Source organism: Emys orbicularis, chromosome 14 (assembly GCF_028017835.1).
Source record: "Emys orbicularis isolate rEmyOrb1 chromosome 14, rEmyOrb1.hap1, whole genome shotgun sequence".
NCBI lineage: Eukaryota > Metazoa > Chordata > Testudines > Emydidae > Emys > Emys orbicularis.
The window spans coordinates 39,171,638-39,190,934 of NC_088696.1; the positions used below are offsets into that span (position 1 = coordinate 39,171,638).

The following is a 19,297-nucleotide window of genomic DNA, read 5'->3' on the forward strand; positions in this document are numbered from 1 at the left end:
CAGGTTTTCCAATCTTTTAATCATTCTTCTGGCGCTTCTCTGAACCCTCACCAAATTTATCAACATCCCTCTTGAATTGTGGACACCAGAACTGGACACAGGATACCAGCAGTGGTTGCACCAGTGCCAAATATAGAGGAAAAATAACCTCTCTGCTCCTACTTGAGATTCCTCTGTTTACGTATCCAAGAATCACATTAGCCTTTTTGGCCACAGCATCACACTGGGAGCTCATATTCAGTTGATTATCCACCTGCCCCCCCCCCAATCTTTTTCAGTCTCCCATCCTGTAAGTATGGCCTGTATTCTTTATTCCTAGATGTATACATTTACATATATTAAAACACATATTGTTTGCTTGAGTTCAGTTTACCAAGGGATCCAGATCGCTCTGCATCAGGGACCTGTCCTCTTCCTTATTTACCATTCCCCCAATTTTTGTATCATCTGCAAACTTTATCAGGGATGATTTTATGTTTTCTTTCAGGTCATTGATAAATATGTTAAATAGCGTAGGGCCAGGAACCAGTCCCTGCAGGATCCCATTAGAAACAGACCAGTCCCTGTTTACAATTACATTTTGAGACCTATCACTTGGTCAGTTTTTAATCCAGTTAATGTGTAACATTTATTTTTGTATCGTTCTAGTTTTTAAATCAAAATGTCATGCAATATTAAGTCAAACGCCTTACAGAAGTCTAAGTATATTACATCAGCACTATTACCTTTATCAACCAAATATGTAATCTCATCCAAAAAAAGATATCGAGTTAGTTTGACAGGATCTATTTTAGAATAACCCATGTCAATTAGCATTAATTATTTAATTCTTTATTAATCAAGTCCCATATCAGCCACTCCATTATCTTGTCTAATAATTCCCCAATAATTAAAATTAATATAAAACTAATTTTAACATTCATCAGAAAGCACACACAACCCGACAACCTTAGGCTGTCCCTGGAAAAAAATGCAAAGGTTTACAAATGTAGTAAAACTGAAAAATATTCATTTTGCAGATTGTGGGTCAAAAAACATGAAACTTACGCTGAAGCTGCTTTTCCATTTAGAAGATTAAATATTGTGACTTGGGATAAGGAGCATGAGTTCAGCAAAGACCCAAAAGAAGTAAGATTTTTTTCAGAAATACCTCAGAACAATAAGTTTTAAAAAACACTTCAGACCTGAATGTTTAAATTGTCCAGTTGCAGCTTGGGACAAGTTGTCTTACCTCTTATTGCAAAATTATCAACAAAAATGAAAGTCCTGAAACTTCTACGTGAAGAGGAAATCTTTATTCCAAAAGTGCAGTCATTTCTGAGAATGTACTCACATCAAGGTACCAGTAGCAGTTCACAAAAAATACTGACATTTCTTTTATAGAACCAGGTGGGCTGGAACAATTTGTACAGTGGGGGAGCTGAGAGCCATTGAACCAAACTGTAAACTCTGTATATGATGGAAACTCCTTCAAGCCAGGGGGTGCGGCAGAACCCCCAGCTTCTCGAGTTCCAGCACCTGTGTATAGAACCACAGGTTTCTGAGCATCAAGAGATACAGATTCAGGGTAAAACAGCCGAAGGTATTTTCTTTAACTATTACAGAAATGTGAGAGGGTTCCTTCTATAACAGGAGAAAGAAAATCTCAGTCATTTGCAGCCAATTATTGTAGTTGAGCTTCTTTGGATAGTTTTTCAGTGTTCAGGTGTGTTTAGATAGCTTCTGTGCCATTGCCTTTTTGAGTTCCCAGAGCAATTTGTGCTTCTTTTCTGGAGTAAACATGCCTGATCAAGGCCTGTCCAGTTTGCCTCAGGGAAGGCTACTTCCTGTCTCAATGTTCTCTGTGCTAGGTTTTTAGTTTGGATCATTAAGAACAGGCACACTTGGCCCTACTCCACATCAGGCAGAGGGGATTTGAACCTGGGTTTCCATCTCCTGGGTGATTGCTCTAACTAATGGGAATAAGGGTGGCACTTCCTCCACCTGTGTCTGTTTTATGCAGAGTCTCGTCTGGTTGGCATGCTCTGAGCATGCCTACTGGATTGAGCCCCACAGGTGAGATAGGCAGGGGAACGCCTAGTTGGAGAATTCCATTGGGCCTTTGGCATGAGTTTCATGAGTTGCCAAAGTGGCAGTTAGGCACTCAAATCCCTAGTGGATCTAGCCCACAATGTCTAAGTACCTCTGTGGGCTTAGCTCTGGTATCATGGGCAAGGTTCAGGTGCTCAGAATGACCAGTTCTCAGCTCCTGCTGCCTCACAAGTTTATGCCAATACAACTTAGACCACAAAAAGGCCCTGCTTGTGCAGTGCTAAAATATCAGTGATCAGGTAAGGCAAAATTTACCTTTCATTTGGGGCAAATAAAAAGAGTAATTTAAAAATAACCACTTTTCACTCCATTTTTTAGGAACATTCCTACACTGCTGTGGATTTCAGTAACTGGTGTGTTAATACCTGGAGTAAAATAAAAAACATGCAGGATAGCAAAGGAGAGAATGAGAAGTATACCAGAATGATTTCACAGAGCAGAGGGACAAAACGAAGGAATAAACCTGGAGGATATCATCAGTCTACAGACATCGGGGGAAATTCCAGCTATTGTAAACATTCAGCAAGCCCTCCAAGGAAGAAAGGGGAAAGAGGCAATTTAGCAAAAAAATCAGAAAATAGAAACTCAGCCACTCCCATTCAGAAATTAATTTCCCTGGTAAAGGAATGGGACATGGTGAACTCCAAAAGATGTGAATTCCGGCATGTGATGATATCCAACAGTAACCTTGCAGATAATATACCTTGTCATAAAACACTTGAAAATGGGAGTGACATCAAAGATCCTGCTGGCAGGTCTCCTGGGAAAATAAGTCATGGAGTTCAGGAAAACGACCAGACTATTCAAGCTGCGTTCAGTGCTGAAGAGAAACATTCGGAGCAACACACATTCAAACAGAATTTGCCAGTTACCCTAACTGCTGAAAAACACAGATTCAGCACCATAAGGGAGATTTACCCAATGGAAAAAACTGCAGCATTCAAAGAGTGGAGGGGCCAGGAGCAAACAGAAAAAGGTAAGTGTCATGTGCTCATTACTTTAACAATGGCAGGAGAAATTAACTAGCAAACGTGATACTTAAACAAACCAGAGACGTCCGGTGATACTGATTAACAAAAAAGAAATGTCAGGATGAAAGAATCTCACCTCTTCCTCTTGCTCTCCCACAAACCAGAGGGGTTCCCACTGCAGCTAGAGGCAAGCACTCGAATGACTAAATTCACCCCTGTACACTGCTCTAGACCTATGCCACTTGAGGCCCACTTCAGCTTCCAAACTAGGGGCAGATGTACACGTAAAACACTGCACCAGTGCAGCTGTGCTTCAGTGGCACTTCAGGGAAGACACTAACTACGCCGACAGGAGGGCTTCTCCCATCGGCGGTAGCTCTGTTGATGGAAGAAGCGCTCCCATTGGGGGTTAGGTTGGTTTAACTGCATTGCTCAGCGGTGTGGATTTTTCACACTCCTGAGCGACATCGTTCTACCAACCTAATTTCCTAGTGTAGACCTGGCCTAGGGCTTGAGTGCGACTGAAGTGGGGCACGCTCCTTGTGCTGACCCACAATGTGTAAATGAATGCAGATTGCTCATAAGGGGTACGAAGGTGGTGAAGGGCAAATTTCCTTTTCCTTCAGAAAAGCTTTCTAGATTCCCCAGTATGTATTAATTGTGATTTATTTGTATTCCTTTATCTTGTGCCAGATTTTAAAATGAAAGCCCCTTCTGCAGGGATATGAGCATCAAAGCGCCTGATGTCGCACTGCTCAGTCCCTGCTGCAATACGTTTTGCACCCTGGACTCCTCAGCACCTTGCAGGAGTGGAGGCCTGCGCCTGAAGTTCAGAAGCCCGGGGAAACAATAATTAATGTGTCTAGGGAACTGCAACATGGGAGGATGCACGTGGGCTGCAAGATGTAAAAAAGATTTGAGAAGAACCGGAGATTAAAAGGAAGGAGCTGTGCGAAAAAGACCCGATTTCTTATTTGTGTCACGATTTCCCCTCTCTAACAGATCCTCACCCAACCCCTCCCTGGCTAAAGCAGCTTGAAACTGGCATGTTCGGCGTGGGGATGAGCAGTAGCACTTGCCCAGGTACCATGTCCTCTTCTTAAGTAACTACTTTCAAATTATGATTATTTATTGAGGGCTGTCGATCAGTGTACACACCACTATGTAAAACAGAGAGAAAGACATGGGTCCCTGCCCCAAGGAGCTTAATATAAGACCCAATGCTGCAAGACACCACCGCCCAGATTCACAAAGGGACGTAGGCATAGGGATGCTGAGCGTCACAATGCCTAACTTTTAGGCGCCTAGAAAATCACACAACACTGTAATCCACAAAGCCTGAGTTCAGTGTCCAGGCTCCCTTATCCAACCCCCCGGCCCCGTGGCTGCGGGGGAGAGGGAACAGCGGGGAAGGGACCTGGGGCTAGCCTCAGGGGCCGGGCAGGACCATCCCGCGGGCTGGATGTGGCCCACGGGCCGTAGTTTGCCCACCTCTGCTATACAGTGTATGAGGAGAGGGATGGGATCTACAAAAGCCAGCATGTTAGGCGGGGAACTGCCTAACCTAGCCAATGGGAGATGCCTATGAGAGATGTGTGCTAAGCCCTGCCCCTCTCATGGAGATAGGTGTCGAAATCTGGGCTGCATGGAGGCACCAAGCTTTGCTAACAATTCATGAACTGTGGGAAGGCAGATCCTCCTCCACCTAATTAATGTGAGGGGCCTGTGTGACGGGTCGGATCACAGAAACCCCATGGGACTGCCCCCTGATGTGCTGAGACTACCTCTGAGCCTGTTTTCCCCACCAGCTCAGGACTTCAGTGCCCTGCCTGGTTGTGCCAGACACACTAGCCTGCAACAAACACAGACCCTGGTCTGAACCATGCCCCCAAAAGCTGCAGGCTTAACTGAAAACAGCTTAAGAAGTGTTCCTGTCTCCAGCACTCAGATACCCAACTCCCAATGGGGTCCAAACCCCAAATAAATCAGTTTTACTCTGTATAAAGCTTGTACAGGATAAACTCATAAATTGTCTGCCCTCTATAAGGCTGATAGAGAGATATGCACAGCTCTTTGCCCCCCCCCCCCAGGTATTAATACATACTCTGGGTTAATTAATAAATAAAAAGTGATATTATTAAATGCAAAAAGTAGAATTTAAGCGGTTCCAAGTAGTAACAGACAGAACAAAGTGAATTACCAAGCAAAATAAAATCAAACACGCAAGTCTAAGCCTAGTACAGTAAGAAAACTGAATACAGATAAAATCTCACCCTCAGAGATGTTTCAATAAGCTTCTTTCACGGACTGGACGTCTTTCTGGTCTGGGCACAATCCTTTTCCCTGGTACAGTCCTTGTTCCAGCTCAGGTGGTAGCTAGGGGATTTCTCATGACTGCAGCCTCCTTTGTTCTGTTTCACCCCCTTATATATCTTTTGCACAAGGCAGGAATCCTTTGTCCCTCTCTGGGTTCCCACTCCTCCTTCGAAATGGAAAAGCACCAGCTTAAAGATGGATTCCAGTTCAGGTGACATGATCACATGGCACTGCAAGACTTCATTACCCACTTGCAGGGCCGGCTCCAGCTTTTATGCCGCCCCCAAGTAGAGAAGCGAAAAAAAAAAAAAAAAAAATAAAGCCGCGATCAGCGGCAGTTCGGCGGCAGCTCTACCGCACCGCTTCATTCTTTGGCGGCAATTCGGCGGTGGGTGCTTCCATCCAAGAGGGACTGAGGGACCTGCCACCGAATTGCCGCTGAAGACCCGGACGTGCCACCCCCTTTCCATTGGCCGCCCCAAGCACCTGCTTCCTTCGTTGGTGCCTGGAGCCGGCCCTGCCCACTTGCCAGCACACATGTATACAGGAAGACTTACAAGTAAACAGAGCCATCTGCAGTCAATTGTCCTGGTTAATGGGAGCCATCAAAATTCCAAGCCACCATTAATGGCCCACACTTTGCATAATTACAATAGGACCTGAGTTATATTTCATATTTCTAGTTTCAGATACAAGAATGATACATACATACAAATAGGATGACCACACTCAGTAGATTATAAGCTTTGTAATGATACCTTACAAGAGACCTTTTGCATGAAGCATATTCCAGTTACATTATATTCATACTCATTAGCATATTTTCATAAAACCACATAGAGTGCAGGGTCACAGCCTGATCAAGTAGGCATGCTCATAGGCCACCTAGATCTACACAAGAGAGCTGGGGAGGAAGGAAGCAGGAGCAGCTCTCTTATGATCTTTAGCCCAGTGGCTAGAGCCCCACCAGGATGTGAGGGATCACTGGTTCAAGCCCCTCTACTGCCTGATGAGAAGGGATTTGAATGAGGAACTGCTGTCTCTCAAGTGCGTGTGCTCGGAGGCAGGAACATAGATGCCTAGGTGCCAAGTGAGTTTGTGTGTCTACAGAGGTAGATGGCTGTCAAGCAGGAGTTTTGTGGATTGCAGTGGAGCCTAAAAATGGGATGTTTTTGTAAATCCGACCCTAAGCTTCTCTTGTGAGGGGCTGAGTAACCTCAATTGCTCTTGACTCCATTGGCATTGAGGACACTCAGTTCCCCAAGGAGATGTTCAGCAATCCATAGGGGCCAGACAGAGAGAACAATGAGACACATCCACCAGATGACTTGAGAGGGGGCTAATCTGAAAGTGATTCTTCGAGTGGCTCTGCGTATTCACACTTATGGTAATGTGCCGCCCAGTGCAGCCTAGCAGTAGAAACACCTCTGAGCAGTGGCCGTTAGAGCACACGCATGCGCTCTCCTCGCCCTCCCCTCAGAATCCCTGAATGTTCTGAGGGTAAGGCTATATAAGGGGGCACAGTGCCTTCTACCACCTCAGTTCCTTCCAACTGTTGCACCAGATGGAAGTGAACCACTCCAGTCCATAGGGCTCTGGGGGTTTCCAGCATTGACAGTGCCTTTGATAGTGTATAGTTGTTGTAATTAGTATAATTTTTAGCATAGGGTAGTTTTAAGTGTAGTAATAAGTATAGCTAGTTTAGTATAGTGTGTAAGGCAGTTCCGTGCAATGGCGGAACTGAAGAAGAAGCTGGGTTTTAAGAGATGTGCTTCAGGCTCAGCTGTCTTCTTGGTGCCAGACGACCATGTTAGGTGCCGTAAGTGCTTGTGGGAAGACTACTCCTGGATGTTCTGTTTGCCTGATACACCCAGAGCGTGCAAGGAGAGGCAGAACAGACTGCAAATGCTTCTGCTTAAGGAAGTTCTTGCTGCTAACCATCCAGTTCCAGGAGGTTGTCGGATCCAATGTCTAAGAGGCCTATTTCATCTCCATTGGCTTCCTTCAGCAAGGCTAAGCTGTCTAAAGGTTCCAAGACACCAAAGTCTTCATTGGTGCTGGCTCTGGATCCTTCTGTTAAAGTAGTCAAGGCTTCAAAGACACAGTTGGTGGAAAAAAGATGTCTGCCTGCTAAGGAACCTAGAGCCACATTGTCAGCTCTGGGTGGATTGGTTCTGAAGAAGAAGGTGAAGGAGAGGATAGTCACTGTTAGCAGTGCCAGATCCTGTACATCAGACTTACTAGTCCCATCTCATTCTGTCTCTGAAACCTAAGTTGGTTCTCTTTTTGACTTTGAAGACCAGCAGTGTGGGGCTGATATATCTCCAGATCTGGTTCTCTCTAGGTCAGGGGGGCCTGCTCCTTCCTCCACTCCTGTTCCGGAACCATCCTCAGATCTGAAGTTGACTTTTACTGTGGTGGTTGATGTGCACTGTTCTGCGTCTGAGCATTCCTCAAATACGAGTGAGAGGCAGATGGCGATGGTTGGTTCTGTGATCTGCATCCTCTTCACCTGAAAAGAGAAGAGCAAAGATTATTAATCTTTCTCTGGATCTATCTATGCCTCCTCCTCGTAAGACTCCTATAAGATAGCCAGGCAGATCTTTCTTGCTTTTTGTCTCTCTTTACCCTCCAAGTCCATTGCTATCTTTGGTGAGGTCCATAGCAGCTCCGAAGTCAGATATTCAGCTAGAGGAGGATAGAGCAAGAATTAAGAGACCTGATTCGTCCCAGTTCATGCCTCTTTAGCCCAGGTTTCCACACTTCTTTTTTCCTCCTGCTACAGGCATGTTCCCAGATCCCAGCTACCGGAAAGAATGGTAATCCTGCGCTCTAGGGCTTTATTATATTCCACCACAGGAGGTTCTGAATCACCCACCATATGGAGATGGACTTTGATACTGGTTGTGATGGGTGTTCACCCCACACTTGCCCTAAAGGGGTTAACGGAGGCCAGATGGGCCAATTAACCTATTAGGCTACAAGCTGGGAGAATTAAGGCTTAGGGGAAAGCCCTAATTAGAGGAAGCTCATGTATGCAGGAACAGTTGGGGCTTCTATAAAGCCAGGGAGCTGATAACAGAAAAGGGCCACAGGGAAGTAGTCTGCAGTCATTCCCTAGGAGAAGGGAGGTGTGTTTGGAGGCTACAGAATTAGGGAGCCTACAGTTACTCCCTGGGAGGAGAGAGTTGAGAGGCTGGCAAACCCAGAGAGGAGCGGAGAGCCAGAAGGTAAGGAAGGGGCTCAGGGAAAGGCAGTAAGGTCCAGGAGGGAACAGACCTTGTCTGCTGACTAGAGGGTCCCTGAGCTGGAACTCAGAGTAGAAAGCGGGCCCGGGTTCCTCTGCCAGCCACTGGGGAAGTGGCACCCTGGGGCAGTGAATGGGAAGACTGCCTGAGACTGCTAGTGAAGCAGAGACTTTGAAGAGGGAACCACGCACAGTGACCTGGCCGAAGGGACAAGTCACGAAGAAGGAGCATCCTGAGTTCCAGTTAGTGAGAGAGCGAGCGAGCGAGCGAGCGAGCGGCAACAGAGTGTACAGCAAGTAGCAGAAGGGGGCCTCGGACCTGAAAAGAGCTGATTCCCCAGAGCGGCCAGGAGGAGCTGCCCCTAGTGGTGAGTGGACCCCATGACGCTGATTTGTCACTGGACGAACATGTGAGTGTGGCTTCTGCATTTTCCCCTTCAGAGGATGCTTTGCGGTATCTTGATCTGGTGGCTTGCATGGCATCCACACTGATCCTACCTCCTGTGCAGGAAGCCTCACATCCAGGGTTTGATATTCTTGGGGCTCCTGTCCCTTCTTGGGATCTTCATTTGGTTTTATCCACGCTTATGAAGCCACCTTTTGAAACCTTGGCAGAGAATCCATTTTTATTGTTGCTATAACATCAGCCAGAAGGGTGAGCAAGTTGCATGCCCTAATGACTGATCCATCATTTACAAGATTTCATAAGGACAAGGTGGTTCTTAGACCTGATCCCAGGTTTGTGCCAAAACTAGTGTCTGATTTTTCATATGAATCAGATAATTAATTTACCAGTATTTTTCCCAAAAAATCACATACTAATATATGTTACATACTTTGGATGCTGGAAGGGTTCTAGGAGATTATTTAAATAGAGCTACAAGGTTTTGGAAGTTCATCTAAGTTGGTTGTTTCTTATGCTAAGAATCCTGTGGGTCATCATGTATCTGTGCAGCCTATTTACAGATGGGTTAGATAATGTATCATTGAATGTTACAAGTTGGTGACAGTTTCTGGGCCTACTGTTGTAAGATATTATTCAGCTCTTGCTTACCTTAAACATGGCCCTACTGGGGAAGTCTGTAAGACTGACTTGGAAGTCGGTGAATTACCGAACATAATGCTTTGGATTTGGCTTCAAAAGCAGATGCCAGATTAGGTAGAGTGGTGCGTGAGTCTTTATTTCATTACGACTCTGCTTCCTCTTTCTGAGTTTTTCAGCCCTTCTGGTCAAACTACCCATAAGTGGGAATATGCAGACCCACACGAAGAAGAGGTGGTTACTTGCTTGTAACTCAAATTCTTTCTTCCGCCACCTTTCCCCTCTTTCTTAGAGTCCTATTATGATTTGTATGGGTTAGCGGGGAAGGAACTGAGGGGGTAGAGCGCGCTTTCTCAGAACTTTTGGAAACCCTGAAGTGAGGAGTAGGAGGAGGTGCACATGTGCTCTAGTGGGTAATCGTTGGAGAAGGTTCTACCACTAGACTGCGCCAGGCAGCGCGTTACCATTACTGTGACTATGCAGTCCTCCCAGAGAACTCTGGTTACAAGTAAGTATTCTTCATTTATGTAGTGCTGCCTGTTGGTTGTACAGGCATGCGTCTTTCAGTGTCACATATTTCTCAATTTGGTGGATGATTGCCGAGGTGCTCCGCAGAAGATGGGATTTGAGTAAAGGGAACTCTGTGTTCTTGTGCAGTAAACACATGAGGATGTACGATGAAGGTGTAAAGATGCGAGTGGGAGAAGGACACAGAAGGGCTTTTTGGAGGTGGCTTGGGACAAACATAGTCACTGGGAGCAGGGGGCTGAGAAACAGTTACTGAGGTCTAGGAAGAAGAAGAGTGGTGGAGAGGTTTATGGGTGAGGACAAGGATCTGGAACTTGAGGCAGAGGAGAAGACAGTGAAGGGATCTGAAGCAAGAAGGGGGCAATGTGATCAGAGAGGTGGGAGAGAAGATGATTTTGGTGACAGCACTTTGGTAGCATGATGTAACAACAGCAAGTTGTGCAGGGAAATTGTTCATAGTGAGACAAAGAGAGCTGAATTCATCGCTATTGATTTCAATCGACTTGCAATTGGGAAGCATTTGGCCCAGCAAAATTAGTTCACGGATAATAATTTCCCTGCTCCTCCTCCATTACAGACACTGGGCAATTCTGACCTCAGTTACAGAGGTGTAAATCCAGAGTAACTCCGCTAAAGTCAATAGTTACTTCACCTTTTCACCTGTGTCGCTGAAAACAGAATCTGGTTTCCTGAGCTTAAAAACACTTGCCCATCCTCCTGTCTGATGCAGTTGGAATCTCAGTAACATATTATTGTCTCCGGAAAGAAATGGGACCAATTACTTTAATAACCCTCAATGACTCCTCTATGCAAACCCTGACGTTCTGTGTGGAAGTTGGGAGCGTGATGAAAATACAATGGGAGTGCGATTCTAGTCCTCGCTCAGAGGGCCGCGAAGCTTGGTCCCAGGGCTTTTTGAGCAGAGGGAGATGATCTGACCGAGTCTTCTTCAGAGGTTGTGTGAAGATACTAGTACAATTATTGTTAACTATTGGAGTTATTGTATTCCTTAGGCTTTGTCTGTAGTGCCATAGGCACGCCCGGCATTGTACAGAGCCAGGAAGGGTACAAGACCAGCTCACAGGAATTTATTTGCACAACAAAACTGAAAAGCCTCTATGAGTTGTATGCTTCTGAGTTTCAGATGCAGGGCATTACAGAAAGCCCGGAGCACACAATTACTAGTCTTGTGCTAGCCTGAATTGAGATAAAAAGAACAGGAGTACTTGTGGCACCTTAGAGACTAACACGTTTATTTGAGCATAAGCTTTCGTGGGCTAGAACCCACTTCATGGGATGCATAGAATGGAACCTATAGTAAGGAGATATATATACACATACAGAGAATATGAAAAGGTGGGAGTTGCCTTACCAACTCTAAGAGGCTAATTAATTAAGATGAGCAATTATCAGCAGGAGAAAAAAAACGTTTGTAGTGATCATCAAGATGGCCCATTTCAGACAGTTGACAAGAGGTCTGAGGATACTTAACATGGGGAAATAGATTCAATCTGTGTAATGACTCAACCGTTCCCAGTCTCTATTCAAGCCTAAATTGATGGTATCTAGTTTGCATATTAATTCAAGTTCAGCAGTTTCTCGTTGGAGTCTGGTTTTGAAGCTTTTCTGTTGCAAAATTGCCACCTTTAAGTCTGTTACTGAGTGACCAGAGTGGTTGAAGTGTTCCCCTACTAGTTTTTGAATGTTATGATTCCCGATGTCAGATTTGTGTCCATTTATTCTTTTGCGTAGAGACTGTCCGGTTTGGCCAATGTACCTTTTCATGTTCTCTGTATGTATATATATCTCCTTACTATATGTTCCATTCTATGCATCCAATGAAGTGGGCTGTAGCCTACGAAAGCTTATGCTCAAATAAATGTGTTAGTCTCTAAGGTGCCACAAGTACTCCTGTTCTTTTCGTGGATACAGACTAACACGGCTGCTACTCTGAAACCTGAATTGAGATAGGCTCAACTGATGTCAGGCTGTAGTGAGAACATTTTGCAAGTCTCTGCTTGCAATGAGTTACTCCTGGGGAAAGACTGAAAGAGCTACAGCTGAGGTTTTCAAAGGCACCTGGTGGAGTTGGGGAGGGTGGAGCAGGTCCTGCCTGGGGTTCACCCGATCTCAGTTCAATTTCTGTCTTAGCTGAAAGCTTACTGCATGCTCCTGCACGTCACACAATGAACCCTGTGCCTTGTACAAAGGGGGTGCTAGCACTGCCTACCTCCTAGGGGTGGTGTAAAGGTAAAATGTGTTAATGATTGCAAAGTGCTCCGGTACTATGGTGAGGAGGCCCATCTGATTACCTCAATAGCTAGAACTCTTTAGGCTGCTGTGACCATCCCAAGCTAAATCTGTTTGGGCTTGGTTAAGCAATGACTAAGGGCGCACGCGATAACCATTGCTAAGTATTTCCAGGATTTCAGTACCAAGGAGGGAGAGAATATTTGTGGGTTTGTACCTTTGGTTTGTAAGCTCTTTGGTGCAGGGGCTGCCAGCTGTCATTTATAATTGGGTTGTTCTGTGCCTCACACCAGACTGGTAGACTCTAGGTGCTACTGCAGTATAAATGTTTAATAATAATTCATTAATAATAAAGGGGTACAACTAGGAGTAAGGGGGTGAAAATGCTGTGCCCCTCATTTTCTGTTAACAGACGTGCTAATCCTATTAGACGTTTTACAGGTTATATTGTCTGAAAATCCACATATTTTTTATCCCCAGAAACAACCGTCAATGACCAAACCAACATGGTAACCAAAGAATTTAATAATGTAGGATTCATCCTTAAAGTCGAACATCCTCCAGTTGTAGGCAGTGATGGCTCTTGCACTTGGCATGAAGAGAGTGTTGTTTACAGTGCTGGCATCAAACTGGCTAATGCAAACAGTCAACCAGTGGCTAGAGGTACAGTAACATTGAAAAGAACTGGAAAGCTGGCAGCTTATTTAGCATTTCGATGGTGCCACAAGGCTTTTTGGGTGAAAACAAATGCCTCTGATACCTTTTCCTGGTCTATAGTATGAGGAGCTAAGTACCAAACTTCTCGGTAGCACTTTTATAACTATTCTTGTTTGGTGTTTGCGCTGGCGCGAAGGCCAACAAGTTTATATCATTAGTAGAGGGAAGACAAGACGAGATGACAGTGGATATAGCATAAATATCATAAATCCCTAACAAACTATAGCTGTGTGTAGTCACCGTTGGTTAGAATCAATCAGTCCTAGCACTTACAGTACACCTCGAGTTGTAACTGACTGTTCCCCAAAGGGCAAGTGTGACGGGTTCCCTGCGGGGTGCCACCTGGAACTGGGGTACCACTGAGCCCTCTCACTTACCAGCCTGGGCTCCCTCTCACACCGTGCTGCTGTGACAAGCTGTAGACCACTTCTGGTCCTACGCTCCCACCAGCATTTACACAGGCAGGGACTCACCCAGCTGCAGTTACATGCACGCTCCAACCAGCTACTGCATGAACCAGCAATAGAGAGGCTACAGCCAAGATAACACCCAGCTCCCCAGGCATGCACCCCCCGTGTACAATGCAAGCTCGTAAATGGGTCGCCTCTCCCTCGATATGTTAACCAAGCTGAGATTTCCCCCCAGACACTTCACTGAAAGGCACGCCGGTCTCGAGAAAGCAAAAAACAAGTTTATTAACTACAAAGGATAGATTTTAAGAGATTATAAGTGATAGCAAACAGATCAAAGCAGATTACCTAGAAATAAACAAAATTGCAAACTAAGCCTAAGAGACTAGAACGACTGGATATGAATGAGCAATTTCTCACCCTGGCTGATGATACAAGCAGTTCACCAGGTTTCCATAGACAGGCTAGAAATCCTTTTAGCCCGGGACCAGCTCTTCCCCCAGTTCAGTCTTTGTTCCGCAGGTGTTTCCAGGAGTTCTCTTGTGTGGAGAGTGAGGCCACTAGATGATGTCACTCCCCACTGTATATAGCATTAACATATGGCGGGAACCCTTTGTTACAAAACCAGTTCCCAGCCCAGTTTGTGGAAAGATACAGGTACCCAGAATGATCAGTACCATGTGGTCTGGTCACATGCCCTCGCTGAGACATAGCAGCCATAACTTACAGGCCGGCTGAAACTGTTACAGGAAGACGAAGCTTTTCCACAGCCCATTGTCTTCGCTGATGAGCCATCAGCACCGTCTGGCTTCATCATTGCTGTACCTGAAAGGCTGGCTGGGGGTGTGGCCAGAGGAAGCACATTTGAAATACAGATTCACAGTCAATCTCCATAACTTCAGATACAAAAATGACACATATTCAGCAACTCATACCTTTTCCAATGACACCTTCCATGACCCATCTTGTACAAACGGCATCATCATTATGCCATAATCATATCATAATAATATTACTGTGACGAATATGGGGTGTAGCGAGAGCTCCCACTCCCTGCTCCTGCAGTACAAGCTACAGGCCAATTTATAGATTGAGTCCCCACTGTTAGTGCCTGGCAACTAATAAGTCAATCACTAATCTCTTCAACTGTCAGTGAGTTTTGGGGACTACCGGGTAAGGTGCTGTCCAGATTGCAGCTGCAATGCGCTCTTTGTGCCTTGCGAGAAGTCCAGCGGGGCCAGCTCTGGGGCCAGGGCCACACACATGCACACACGTGTCCCTGAGAGAACTCGCCAGGTATGTGTACGCCCACCCAGCTGGTTTCCTTGCCAGGTCCCTGCAGCTAAATTGCTGTAGCCGCTGTTGTACTAGCCCAACTCCGTAGCAGTCCGAGTTAAATGGATGGTGTGACAATTCAGTACCTAGTGGAAAACTTTTGTTAGAGACGTTCTGCTGTGGCAGAGGCTTTACTGCTTGAAACGTACTGAAGCTGTTTGCTAGCTAATCACGGTGGCCTTTTCACGCTCCCCAACACTTCAGCAGGCAAAGCTGGAAATCACAGACTCACAGAATATCAGGGTTGGAAGGGCCCTCGGGAGCTCATCTAGTCCCACCCCCTGCTCAAAGCGCAAATATTTTTAGCAATTAAAACAAGCCAGGGTAGAATCCTGAAATCCTTGCTCAGTTTTTACTTGGCAACGCTCCCATTGACCCTGGATTGGCACATGGAGTGTTACAGGATTCTGTTGCACCCATGACAATGCAGACAGGTGATCAGTGGCTGGCTAAATGGGCTGGCGCTGGCACGCTGAAATAGGGTGGCTAATTCTGTACGTTGTGTTTGACACTCTCCTTGTAGATGTCGTTTTCCTAAGTTTTGCTTTGGCACGGGAAGAGATATTTTATGCCAGGAAGTGCCACTGTTTTCTGACTGACATCATCCTGAATTCCATCAGGCAGAAGGATGCCAGAGAGATCACAGCCAAAGTTGTGAGGCTTGTGCACAGGCTTTGGGTAGGTATGATTTCCTAACCGTGCTGAAGCTAGGCCAGGTACTGAGGTGCCTATTGCGTCTTTCTATGCCTACAGCCACCACTTAGGTGCCACTGACATTTAATCAAAGGTGCCTAAGTCCCCATGGCACCTACGTTTCTGCCCGGCAGCTTTGCAATGCTGTCTAAGGAGTGATGCTGCTCCCGCAGCTAACGAGCGGCTCAGAGTCTAGCTCAAGTCACAGCCCCAGAGGTGCCGAAGCAGGCGTCTCAATCTAGGCAGGGGAACGCTTGTCTTGCCACTGGGGCGCGATCCCATAGGCTTGCTTTAAGCACACAGGACACCTCCCCGGCCCACATCAGGCCACCAAGAGGTGGCAGGAGCAGCACAGTGCCTGCATAAAAGGTAGCCAGAGGCACAGGGAAAGGTAGGGTGAGTGTCAGAGCGTTATCAAGCATGAGTAGGAGAGAGAGATTCGGCTGCTAGGACTTGGGCTGATGCTTAACTCCAGGAGGGGGGTCCCGGCTGTGTCTCACGAGCTGGAGGAAGAAAATCCCTCCTTGGGCTTGTGGAGCAAAGGGGAAGAGTAGAGACCCACTGTCTAAGGCAGCACGCTCCCCTGGGCCAGAGAAGGAGAGAGGCGATGCAAGGTATCACAAAGGCACATTTCCCAGTGGAAGCAGTGAGTGCAGAAGCTCAAACTGCCAGCAAGAGACAGAGCATCTGGGGCTAGAGCCACGAAGGGACCTCGGCACCTAACTGCCACTTAGGCCGCCGAGTCCACCATTCCTGAGAGCCTCAAAACTCCTGCTGAGATGCTGCCTAACCCCGTAAGCACCTAAGTTACTGCTGGTTCAGGCCCCCAGGTGGCTACATGTCAACCCATGTGCATGCACCAAGCCACTGCTGTCCTACCACCACCAAACTGCTCAGCACCCTAGTGCACACCTAACCCCTGGCTGGATTCTCAACCTGGGCGGTCCCCCCCCAGCTCACCGGTGGGGCGTCAGCAGGTGGGCGTGTTTTGAGCATGCATAGGCTGCACGAAAGCCTGCTGGGGACAAGCACATTGGGACTTTGGGGGCAGCTGTTTGTCCCAGTGCAATGGTTAGGGCATGCAGCTATGATTGGTTTTCAACTTCCTGCTCTGGCTGCGTTAGAGCAGTGACTGGCAGCCACATGCCCCGCCTCCCAGACGCATGCTCTGCACCTGAGGCGTTGGCGCTCTCCTATTGAAGCCATTCCACTTTGTATAACTAACTAATTAGTGGGTGGGCCAGAGTGAGGGTGACTGTAGCCTGGTGGGCAGGGCACGTGGCTGGGGTGTGGGAGACTAGTCAAGTCCCAGCTCCAATGTAGGGCTTTGAACATGGGCTTCTCCATGCCTGCTGCGTGCCCGGCTGCAATGGGGGGGGGGGGTGCCGGGCTCTGAGTTTGTCGCTGCTCTGGCCCCCCACTCCAGGAGCAGGCTCGGCTATGAATCCTGTGGAGGGAGGTGCCCAACTACCTTTAAGGGGCAGAGGGGTTCGGATTCCTGCTCGGGGTGCTGGCTTCGGGAATTGCTTGCGTAGGGTATGTTTAACACTGCAGTTAGGCACCTGACTCGGGCTCGCGGGGCTGGTTACTTGCGGTGTAGCCCTTCGGGCTCGGGCTGGAGCTTGGGGTGTAGGCCCCTGCAAGGTGGGATGGTCCCAGAGCTGGGGCTGGACCCCAGCCCCAAAGTCTACACTCCAATTAAACAGCCCCTTAGCCTGAGTCAGCTGGCCGGGGCCGGCTGCAGGTGGCTAATTGCAGTGTAGACAGACCGTTAGGCACCTCACTCCCCGTGCGCATTATAGGGAGTGTGGGAATGACACTGCATGGCAAGGAGACGAAGGCTCTCTGTGGCTCGAGCCCTAGGCTACCACACCTTGCTGTTCAAGGCCAGGCCCTGGGAGCGGCGGGGGCATAGCCCCCCCACCTCTAGACCTGCGGGTTTGCTGTGGGCTGGCCAGGGGTCTATGACTGGATACGTCATCGTGGGTAAATCTGTTGCCCTTCCCTGTTTGTTTCTTAAATCAGTGCGTGCCCCATGTCAGCGAGGGCTGGGGTGAGCAAAGCGTGAATACCTGCCCCCACCACTTTCCTGCAGAGACCCCGGGAGGCTGGGCGGTTCTGTGAGCTGGGTTGGAAGCAGCTCCTTTTCAATGGCCAGTTTTAAAAAAGTGTTTCCCGTCAGCCTGGGGAGGCCGAGTTGCTTCTCACACGTCAGATCTAAGAATGTAGCAGATCTGCCACTCTGGGAGCAATGCGTTTTCTCTCCTGGTCCTGTACACATCGGTAGTACTGGGGGCCACCAGGGCTGGAGGCAGCTCTGCACGGGACTAAGCCTGAGGCTCATTGGCAGGACCAGGCGAGAGTCCTGCTGAGACAAGCTTCTTTTACATTAGACCCAACAGATCACACCAAAGGAGTTTGTTGCTGATGTCTTGAACACAAAACCTTTTAACGATGACAGGCACGTTCATGAAACGCTACTTAGATGGGTGGAAGTAAGTACAGAGCATTCAAGAGCCTTGTGTCATTACAGAAGACAGACTATGCCGAACAAATTTACCAGCTTTTATATTAGTTTGTGGTTCCTCCGCTTTCCTTGTGGGATGGTTGAACTAGGAGCTAGTTTGCAGCATATACTGATAAAAGTTGTACCGATGTTAATATTATTAGTTTAAAATCATACCAATCTGTCAGATGGCTTCAGTTTCTCCACCTATAAAATGGACATAATGATACTTGCCTTCTCTAGAGCTCACTAGGCCTCAGTTGGAGTATTGAGGAGCAGTTCAGGAAAGATGTGGACAAATTGGAGAAAGTCCAGAGAAGAGCAACAAAAATGATGAAAGGTCTAGAAAACATGACCTGTGAGGGAAGATTGGAAGAACTGGGTTTGTTTAGTCTGGAGAAGAGAGGACTGAGAGGGCACATGATAACAGTTTTCAAGTACATAAAAGGTTGTTATAAGGAGGGAGAAAAATTGTTCTTCTTAACCTCTGAGGACAGGACAGGAAGCAATGGGCTTAAATTGCAGCAAGGACAGTTTAGGTTGGCCATTATGAACTACTGCCTAACTGTCAGGGTGGTTAAGCACTGGGATAAATTGCCCAGGGAGGTTGTGGAATCTCCATCATTGGAGGTTTTTAAGAGCAGGTTAGACAATCACCTGTCAGGGATGGTCTAAATAATTAGTCCTGCCAGGAGTGCAGGGGACTGGACTAGATGACCTTGCAAGGTCCCCTCCAGGCCTACAATTCTATGACTCTGTTAAACGCTATGCTGTTTCACTGCTCTGTATTATGACTGATGAGTAACTGTTTGATTATTCCTTTCAGTTTACACTGCCATTTGCATGGAAGTACAGCCACTGCGTTGATTTACTGCTAAAGAAAGGGTATTCCAAATCCATATCCTATTTTGGCTTGGGAAAATAAGTTAAAATAAAGTTTGTCCTAAACGTTTCTCACTGTGAAATGTCTGTCCTTGCTTCTGACAGCTCAGCTGGTAAATCATACATTACCTATGTGGAAGGTTATACAGGTCCCAGCTAAAAAGCCTTTCTAAGGTGAATTAAGGATGAGAGAACTAGTAACTTAAGCATTAGAAAAACCTTACACGAAACTTTTAGTTCATGCAAACCAACCAACTAAACCCCAAAGAAGCAGGACATTCAGAATTAGGTTAAATATTCCAGAAACAA

The 19,297-nt window shown here is 46.8% G+C and overlaps 1 protein-coding gene across 1 annotated transcript in view; it reads left to right on the forward strand.

The window, feature by feature from the left end:
- Window positions 1-4,101, forward strand: part of KCTD19 (potassium channel tetramerization domain containing 19) — a 34,085-nt gene extending 29,984 nt beyond the window's left edge. Inside the window, exons 11-13 of the mRNA XM_065416804.1 lie at window positions 1,020-1,128; window positions 2,003-2,055; window positions 4,065-4,101. Of these exons, the coding sequence (XP_065272876.1) occupies window positions 1,020-1,128; window positions 2,003-2,055; window positions 4,065-4,101 (199 nt within the window). The remainder of the gene's footprint in view (window positions 1-1,019; window positions 1,129-2,002; window positions 2,056-4,064) is intronic.
- The last annotated feature ends 15,196 nt before the right edge of the window (window positions 4,102-19,297 follow it).